The sequence below is a fragment of the Apteryx rowi genome, unplaced genomic scaffold (assembly GCF_003343035.1).
Source record: "Apteryx rowi isolate R43461 unplaced genomic scaffold, aptRow1 scaffold_489, whole genome shotgun sequence".
Classification (NCBI taxonomy): domain Eukaryota; kingdom Metazoa; phylum Chordata; class Aves; order Apterygiformes; family Apterygidae; genus Apteryx; species Apteryx rowi.
The window spans coordinates 597,355-607,558 of NW_020450748.1; the positions used below are offsets into that span (position 1 = coordinate 597,355).

Sequence of the window (10,204 nt, forward strand, 5' to 3'; positions counted from 1 at the left end):
TAAAAAGTCCCTTTCTTCAGATACAGAACAGCTCTCTGCACAAGTCAACTTTATTCTGCAATTTCTGCTCAAAACAATTACTCCACAAATGTCATGGTGATAAGCTATGTGAAGAAACATATCTCAGTAACTATCTGTAGCAAAAGTACTCAAGAAAGGTTTTAATTCTGAATGCCAGCCCTACAGACTCACCTGGGATCTAACCATACCTTTCAAGTACCTCCCCTTCCAGGTGCACACTGTTTTAATCTTAATACTTTCAACTTTACATTCTGTATAGATTTGGCATCCCATCCACTTTGCTGCTGAAAGGTACTTAATTCAAAAATAAAGACCCAAGAAGGCAAAGCCACAGACCTCATCATGTTAATGTTAATTAATTACTATGTTAATTACTATGTTAATTAATTACTAATGTTAATTAATTACTATGTTAATTAATCCGGTGGCATTTAGACTCCTGGTCAGCACTTTCTATGGCCTTCATTTTGTGTCTGTCACATCGAGCTAAGATTGATTAGTCTGTGTAGATGTGATGCTCAGCCAGATTTCTCTCCTCTTCACATGTGCCAGCAGTGTGACAACAGAAAACGCTACCTTACCGAACTGCTACTTCTCAGAGTAAAGATGCACTTAAAGAAGGTGTCACTTCAGGCTTCAAAGTGCACATAATCCCAAATTCTCTGTTGGCCAAGCTCCAACCTCAGTAGCTGTGAGGATTTAACGTAGGTTGTGGGACTTTTCTCGTGGGCTGCCCGGCCACATCCCCTGTGGCACCAGCCACGGTGCCTTCCCTTTCCCTGTGGACCCCTCCCGCACCCGAGAGCAAAACCAGCCACTGCGGCAGGCCTGCGCAGGCACTTCTGGCTGTTCAAAAAGTATTTGGGCCTGGAACAGACCCCCCTCTCCTCCTCCAGGGCAAAGGAGATACAGCAGATGGACCCATCCCACAGGCCACCCACAGTACATATACTTTCTGGGCCCCATAAGCTTCTTCTTTACTTCATACACATATTGGCCTGTGCACATGTCTGTTTTGTACCTGAAAAAGTGACAGTTTTAGTCCTCCGAAATGTACACTGAAGGTGACCAAGAGTGAGTTATCACATCATCTGTCTTATCTCTTTGTCTAGTGCATCAATGTGTCTGCAGACATTTTTTATTGTACAAGGCCAAAATTCAGTCTCACAAATAATTTGGAAAGAATGGTTTACAGTGGGATCTGCCAAGTTTGCGCAATCATTTGTAAATCAAGAGATAGTTTTATGCTCAGGTACATCAATTTAGCTTCCTTGTCCAACAAAGGAAAAATTACTTTAATCAATAATTTCTGCATTCTTTTATTCTGATCAGGCTTCTTTAAGAATACGGTATACAAGAACCAATGTATCTAGTTAATTCAAGTGTAGTTTCAAAAATGTGTGTTCCTTTCTTTACAAAATCAAAATTAGCCAGAACCATGTGAACTCTGCCTGGTGAAAACAGTTACAGCATGGAACTGAACAATTTAATCTCATGTGCCTCAAGGAAAGGAAACAGCACAATTTATGTAAAAATGTATATGTTGTTATTTAAAAAAATACAGGAAGTATACCTTATCTTAATATAAACTCTCTTTACAGTCATATTATTACACATTTAGGTAGTTAGAAATAATGTTAGTCTTGGGATTCCTGAAACTGGAAGCTGAATCACAGCAGCAAAAATAGTTAGCAGGAAAGGTTTGGGTTTTTGGCTATTCACTTCAAACATCTGTTTTCCAATGAACAATGACTTGCTAGAAGATCACTTGTTCTAATGCAGAACATAGTTCTACATTAATGTAATGGAGTTACATTGTTACAGATGTACTGAGAATGCATTATATCCGTGAAATTCGGACAAGAAAATAATGTTCTCAAGCAAGTTCTTGTTAAAAGTGCAGCCCAAGCAAAGCCAAGTTTTAGGAAACTTAGGTGCTTGGACTATGTAATAATTGTTGGAATTACTAGCAAGAGACTAAAAACATTAAGACAGATATAGCATTACAACCACTCTAAACAATGCAAATCTTTTTCCCATTGTCTTGCCTATTTATGGAAGAAAGTTTTCCACAAGCAGTGAAGCAAACGTGTTGAAAAGCAGTTGATGCATGAATGCAGAGCTGCACTGTCGAGCACACCTTTTTCCCTCCAATACAACCTGAGGACTCTTCATAGCCTATAATTTCATATAATACAATTTCTGTTAGAAGGCATTGGAATTAGCACTACTCAAATCAAGGGAGATCAGGCTGCTTAAGCGCCAAATAGATTATTGCTAAATGCCTGGATCTTAAATGAAGAATATGTAGAAATTTATCATGTTGAATTTGTATATGCAGTTCAGGTAGCTGATGCTGCATTCATGCATGTCTCTGTGCTCATACTTGGAAATCAGGCCCCTAACGTAAAGTCAGCAYGGTGTAGTCCGTGGCACAACTGTGGTTTTGCTTTGGCAAACAGCGCTGCTACAACATTGACACAGTAACTGATATCCCATTAACTTCCATTCTTGGTTCATCTCCTTTTTTCTCCTTGGTGAACATAGTGCAACAGGAACAGAAAGCATCGCACACATATTCCATTTATGAGGACACCCTGAACGCGATGGCCAGCACGCCACACACCAACACCACAGRAACAGACACAGACCCACTACAGGAGGACATACAGACACAACGCAACGGGAACTACAGGCTAGGGCTCCTCCGTCACAACACTACAGAAACAATTGCACCTCATCTGCAGTGTGACAACGACTGAAAGTTTTCCATGAATCTCAATTATTGCATTTCCACAGCTACTTCTGTTCTTGTCAGCCAGTGCCAAACCCTTCTCCTGAGCCCTTCTCCTCTCACCTGTTCTCACTCCACAACACGCTAATCCACGCTGATGTCTTTATCTCAAGAGGATATTCAGAGAAAAGTTATCTACACAGTGCGGCCTCACTACCCTTTACTCTTTGCACCAACACCTTTCTGCCCCTCTCAGCCTGCTGAAGGCTTCAGGTTACTTTTCTTCTCACAGAATCCTACATTTCTGTGATGACTCATTTTGCAGGAGCGTCATGCACTGAAAGATACGGCTGAGTTTTATTTGTTTTCTCCATTTTACCATAGCTAATTTAAATCTCAATTTGCCTGGAAACTTAATCAGTTTATACGCAACAACTGTGAACAGCAAATTTCATAGAAGCACTGTTTTTAGCCTTTTTTTCAAGAGGGGTGGAGCAAAACAAGGCCTGAGGAGGCAGGGTAGAAAGATGGTCTCCAACATCTATGTGCAATTCCAAGGAAGTGAAAAATTAAACATTTTATACTGCTCATCTAATGCCATGATTATAATACTTTAATATTTTGACCTCACATTAACAGTCTAAAACTGCTCCTTTCGTACACTTGACAGCTGACTATTGCAAATACAGGATGACCCAGATTTGACAGGAACTTCCAGGGCCTTTTGTATTGCTTTTTACATATGATACTAATAAGCTAAATTCTCAAAGGCTGCTTCTGAAGATGTACTCTTCTTCTCCCCCCTTAAAAAACAGATGGCGTATATTCCATTTGCTAGTGCACATCAGGCACAACCACTCGTGTGGTTATTTGTCCGCGCTTACACGAAGAGTTTCTGATTCTGTGAAAACACAGAACACTTTACTCCAAGTGAAAAAAAAAATCAGTCTCATTATATGGATAGTATACAACGTCCCACTGAGTCAGTTAGAACTCGGATATCCAGATTTACATCATAATGGGTCTGTCCAGCCATTATATCGTCAACCTTTATGGAATCTTGCATAGCAAGAAAGAATACGATTCATCAAAGTAAATTATTCTTGCTGCCTCTAATCTCGGTGGGAAGGAATACTGTCAGCACCAGTTTGTCTTTCMTCTTCCCACAGTTCTGAACTGGAAGCGTAGTGGACACTAAGAGATACAACTTTTTATGTGGTGCCCATTTTTGTTCACAATTAAGGAAACTCGCAATGTATAAAATGTTCACTGTTTCCTTTCTGGGGAGAGAAAATACTAAATCAATGCAAAAGAAAAGGATGTGCAAATTTTCAGCACATGGCTGGGAGTCACTGCAAAAGCCATCCAGCTGAAAAGTTCTCAACTGGAATTATGAAAACTGCACAGAAGAAACACAGACACTCTAAAACCAGCTTAAATTAAAGCATTCAGACTAAAGACTGAACTTCCCCCAATGTGTCCAAATGGAAGCACATAGAAGATTTGATACAGATACAAAGCAGGTGATAAAGTGACTTACCTAACTTGTACATCACTGCACCTGGTTGGCTCACATTTAACCCAGAAATTAATTTACAGTAATAGAGCTGTAATACATTTGTTATGGGCATAACAAGTATGAAAAATGGATAGACAGCTTATAGAATGGTCTACAAGAAATTACTCTTCAGTGTGAGCTCCAGCTGCCTACTTATTACTAGATCTTATGGGAAACCTTCTTTTTAAGACATGCTCTCACCTTCCCTAACCTATCCGCTTTTATTTTAATTCTCTGGTGACAACTTGTTCCTTTTAAGTTAATTCACTTCAGCGATTCCTATGTGTTCACTCTCCACAACATGGGAGTGATGGAGATTTTGTGGCATTTCTGTACACAAAAATAAATGCACAAATGTTTAAAAGCTGTGTGTGAAAATAATCACATTATCCAAATTTGAAATGCAAGGATGAATATATGTGTCTTGGGTGATATATGCTTATTCAGGCAAGGACAGAAGCAATACCCTGCGACTGAACAACCAGAACTAAGCAATACAGTTAGATTTTAGAACATCTGGTATCAAATACTGCAACAAACAGTGTTTGATCATCTGAAAGAGTAAAATTTTTCGTCTCCAGAATGGCTACTGTCCCTCAATAAACAGGAGGAAATTGCAGCCTGCTTTAAGGAAGCTGCTTTTTGTTTACGGATATTCCATTGGTAGAAAGGTTAAAATTCACCAGATGAAAAATTATTCACCAATTTTCCACTGGTTTCCACTTGTTGCCATAGTAATCCTCTGCTCTGTGCCAGGCATTTGCTCCATAAAACATTGTGATACCTTTTTTAGTACCTCCATGTCTTTTAGTTATGGCAATTCTTGCTTGCTCACTCACTTTTTCTTTGGATGGTAAAGAATGATTTCTCCCTCCTTCCTTAACCTAGCTCTGCTAAAATCATGAATAATGTATTGAATAGCCACTCCAATGGGCTCCAACCTCCTGCAACAGCAGTTCAATGGCTTGTTTCAGCAAGAAAACAAAGCCCTGCTCTTAGGGCAATCTCAAGATATAATTTCCCTTGGACTGTGACTCTGACCCACCTCTTTAACATGCAAATGCATTCTAATAATACTGTTGCACTAACAACTGCAGTGCAAAGACCAAACAAACGCAGATGTTTACAGTTAGGCTACAGGGTAGTTTCAAGCACAAGTCAGTCTGCATTTATTGTATTTAATCAAACAATTAGGCTCCCACGATGCTCATTTTAAAAACAGGGGGGAAAATGGCCGAATGGAAACTGCTCAGCATTGCCTGGGAAACTTTTCATTTAAAATTCAGCTTGGAAGAAAATGGACTTAGAAAAATGGGTTTGCTTGCTTATAAAGAAATCATTTGCTTAACTGAAATGGAATGTGTTCTTCTCACGCTGAAAGTCCATACACAGTAAAAAGAACATCCATCAATACTGGACAGTGTGAATATTTTCACTTCCTAAGTTAAAGCAGATAACAGCTTCCTTGCAGCCATCTCTGCTGTGGAAATGGAATGACTCAAGTTTTCATCTGAAATTTCTGTGGTAATAAAAAGAACCCTCTGGAATTTGAAAAATATATTTTTCTGCTCATTCATCTGGCACAAAAAATGGCAGTTTTTGGTAGCGCAATGTTTCAAATTAAAAAAGAAAAGAATGAGACAGATAACAAAAAATTATTTGGAAGAATATTCTGCCTCACTTGGGCTTAATTGTACCATTATTAAATGGTTGCCCATCCATCGAAATGTTTCAGTGTAAAGCAATGTAATATACTCTGTTGCTTGTGTAAATCTGATTGAAACAAAGATCTTAAACATATTCTCCATTTGGGCCATGAGCCCCATTCATGCTCACTTTTTGAGCACATCTGGACCTCATCTGGATATTGTCTACCTTTGGTTATAATTACTGGCTTGTTCATTCTCAGGCTATGGTGTGAAAGCTGGCCAGCTCCTGTTCAAACCCAATTCACTGTACACAGTTTACAAATCATCCCATCTTGGAAGAGGAAAGAAACAGGTTGTGCCAAAGTTACCCAAATCCCCTGTCTTAATAAACAGAGGGCTCATAAATACAAGACTTAATACGACAATGAGGCTGATCTAAGGTAAGAGGGAGTTAATAAGGTGACAGTATTTAAACAAAAACATTGTAAACATCTGCTTTAGTCATTTTCTGACCTAATCTACAGTAATTATTGATCAATCCAATTGCAAAAAGATCCATGCTGAACTATAAGATTTCTCGACCTCATCTTCCTGTTTTTAATATGAGGAAGAAAGACTTTATCTTTCAGTGAGAGACTTACTGTGCCCTGGATTTATCAGATAACCTTTCTGAAGTTTATTAGCACTGCTAAAAGTGAGAAAGTGGAAGAGAAGCTGCTGAACACATTAATTATTCTAACACTACCAAAACTCTGTACTGTCAGGATGTTTAAAACAGACTAAACAAAATTAGCAGGCAATTACCTGTGTTAAGATGAAGGGCCACTCTCCCTCCGACATTCAATACAGAATTTAGCCGTTTGGCTACTAGCCACCCTGAAGGTTTCTCTTCCTACTCCTGCTTTCTAATGCTTATTATTGCTTAATCACAAATACAGCTGCTTCAGCCAGCATTCTTCTTTTTCCAGACCATATTAGTGGTTTCAGATATACTAAGGCCTCTGTGTGCACCTTTAGAACCAAAAACATATTTAAACTTGGCCCCCAGTAGAAGCCACTCTAACCACCACAGTTTCAAGGTGGATTTCGCTTGCCAGTGGCCAGCAGAAAAGATTTTAAATGCACTAAGTTCGCCTTCGCAGGAGAGAGACTAGAAATTGTTTTCTTCAGGACCCGTTGTAGTGTCTGGACAATTTATCTTCCTGAGAAACCAGCTGGAAAGATGTTTACAGAGGCTGATATGGCCTCAGGATGGATGAAGATTTAAATAAAAACTGACCAATGTTTTTGACAAATGGAAAAGTATTCAACAGCCATAGCAATGGAAGGTTCTGCTTTAAATGGGTATTTTTTGGAAGCTGCAGGGTGCTGTGTTTCCTGATGAGAATTACCATGCACGCCAGCATCAAACCCTCTCCTGTGCAGACTACTGCTAGGCAAAATGCAGAGAGGTCTCTATCTGTAGACCTTCCAGACTTAAAAAAATCTGACAAGGTGAAACCTGGAGTCACACACATTACAGCAGGGAATAAAACCTCTTTCAGAAATTTTTTGTTGTTATATTCAATTGTATGTGGTCCCTGAGCCACATTTTTCCACTAAGCAAGGCTACTGGGAGCAGGGTGACGTGTCCAAAATCAGGACCGCATTTGCTCCTATGAATGTGCAGGGGGGAAGGAGGTCACCAAAAATTTCACAGCACGGGTGCTGTGTTTTGTCCAATTTACTCCCCCAACCCCTGGCTTCTATTGCTCACATCCTGGCTACGGCAGCAGGAGGCAGTGAGTAAGATGGGCTGCTTTGCTGACCTCTAGACTGAAACAGCCCTTGTCTCCTGGCCTGTAGAGTTTAATGTCTCCATCAGCTTTGCGGTGTGGGTCGGTGGTGGCTCGCTGGTGGTGAATCTCTTGCTCCTCTCCACGATCTTGTTTGAGCTGCCACTCCATCTGATCCCTCAGTTTGGACTGTTAGGTGCATGGGTGGTTTACAACAAAAAAACAAAAGGACAGGAGGGAATAAAGAAAACAAAAATGGGTAAGGTAGACGACTGAAAAACTACAAGACAAAGAAAAGCGTGAACAGAAAAAACAACTTAAACACAGTGGCATAAGAAAGTGAAGAGAACAAAACCAAAATGAGGATGAGCAAAATGATGGGCTGAAACATCTGAAAAGCAAAAAAGAGAAAGAGAGGAAAAAAGAATGCAAACACTGGTTATGAGGCGCATGCAATGAGGATGCATGAGTCAAACCAACAGCAAGCATACAAGTCATGAAGGATACGGGATACAAGGCTCTTCCTTCCTTACTTGTGCTGTGCAGAAAGCCATATCCAGTGTGGCAGATGTGGCAGCTTAGGCATGCGCCCATGGGCAATACTTTAGGAAAGGCAGTCCTTCGCTGGCTACAGCGCTTCTCACTCGCTGCTCGGTTATGGGAGTGAGCTGTAAGTAGGCTTTTCAAAACATACCACTTAGAAAACTGTTTTGGTTGGGTTCTTTTGGCAAGGCTTTTGAGAACACGCCTGACCCTTGTAAGAGAGCATAATAAAGACCTCTACACACTTCTCAGCAAGGCTGCTAAATTACTTTCACTATAAATTTTTTTTTAATTAATCTCTTCTTTCATGGGGAAACGCTGCTGTTAGAAACAAAAAGAACAGAGATCTCTACTGCACCAGTGGATTAGCCTTTTTGCCATGAGGAACCGCCTCTGAATTAAAGGAGTTGTGCAAACAAAACAAAAGAAAAACCTATAAAGTGCTTGTTTAACATTACACACTTTAATACACCGCAGATCTGAAATCATAACAAAGCAGCTGTAAGGAAAATTAGCTCTAGGGTAGCAACGCCAGCAAGAAAGAGAAACAATAAACAGAAAGAAGGCGAACGAGGGGTCAACTTACCTGGAAGTCTGTGATTAACTCCTTTCCCAGGTTACCAATGGGAGAGTCTCGAGACATGGACGTCATCGTGGATAGAAAACTGGAAGACTCTGTGAGATGGGGAAGAGGGGAGAGGTCCTCCATCTGCTCCTTAAGGCCCTCCCCAATGTGATCAACCTTCTCCAAGAAGGTCTGCAGCTCCTTGCGGAAAGCTTTCATCCTGGAGTTGATGGTGTCCAGGAGCTCTGGTTCATGTTTATCTTCTCTTTCCTCATCGCTTTTGAAATCCTGCTCTGTGGACAGGCTGCTGGTTATACGCATCTTTGCGTCATAAATCAGACTGTCCATATCAGTGATAAGGCGGTCCACCGTCCTTTCAAGCCGCTCTGCCTCGCGTTTGATGTTAATTAAAGACTCCGTGTCCTCTTTCACTCTCAAGAGCTCGGTGGAGCACAGGTCACTGACCTCGGATGGCTTCCCGCTCCCAAAACCCGACGTCTTCTCGTAAACTTCTTCTGAGTCGCTTTCGCCCCCGATCGGTCCCTCTCTCTTCGGCTGAGGCAGGCGACCCTCTTCGCTGTCGCTTTCTTTCTTCCCGGCRTCACTGTCGGCGTCACTGTCTCTGGGGCTGGAAGTGCGTAGGCCCAGGTGAGAGGCAAGGTCGTAACGCTGCACGTTGGACATCAGGACTCTGTTCTCATACTGGAGTTTCATCACCTTCCCGCTCAGCTCGTTGATTTGCAATCTGGCTGATTTCAGCTCCTCTTGCAGAGGCCCGCCGCACTTCGAAGCTGTGTCATCCAGCCAGCCGGGCTCCTGACCAGGCTCAAACTTGAATTTGCTCAGCTCGTTTGTTAGCTGTTTGTTATGATCCTCAATCTCAGAGATTGACCGCCTCAACAGTTCTGCCTCCTCTTCCACAAACTGCAAGTGACGGCGCAACTCTGTGGCCGACTCCACAGAGTCGCCGTACGGCGAGGTAGGAATGCTTGAAATGTGGTCCCGGCTAAGACACTCCTTCTCATACTGGCACCTCATGTCCTCCATCTCAGCTTTAATCCCCCTGTTCTCCACCTCCAGTTCCACTATTTTTCTGCCCAGTATGTTGGCTTCCTCTTCCACCAGCTTCAAGCGAAGCTTCAGCTCAGCCTCCCTGGTGCTAGGTGGGCCCCCAGCCTCCCCGGTTGGGAGCGGACTGTCCACATCTCCATAGATGGACTTATATTTCTGGAGCTCCTGTTCCAGTTCATCCTTTTCCCTCCCCAGTTTGGCCATCTTCTTACGCATCAGCGCTGCTTCCTCTTTGGCAAATTGCAGCTGACACTTCAAGTCAGCACTGTCCTCCTGCCAAGAATAATC

The 10,204-nt window shown here is 41.7% G+C and overlaps 1 protein-coding gene across 1 annotated transcript in view; it reads right to left on the reverse strand.

Moving 5' to 3' along the window:
- Nucleotides 1-10,204, reverse strand: part of MTCL1 (microtubule crosslinking factor 1) — a 98,355-nt gene that overhangs the window by 37,430 nt on the left and 50,721 nt on the right. The window contains exons 4-5 of the mRNA XM_026078793.1: nucleotides 8,867-10,189; nucleotides 7,771-7,926 (exon numbers count right to left, since the gene is read on the reverse strand). Coding sequence (XP_025934578.1) covers nucleotides 7,771-7,926; nucleotides 8,867-10,189 — 1,479 coding nt within the window. The remainder of the gene's footprint in view (nucleotides 1-7,770; nucleotides 7,927-8,866; nucleotides 10,190-10,204) is intronic.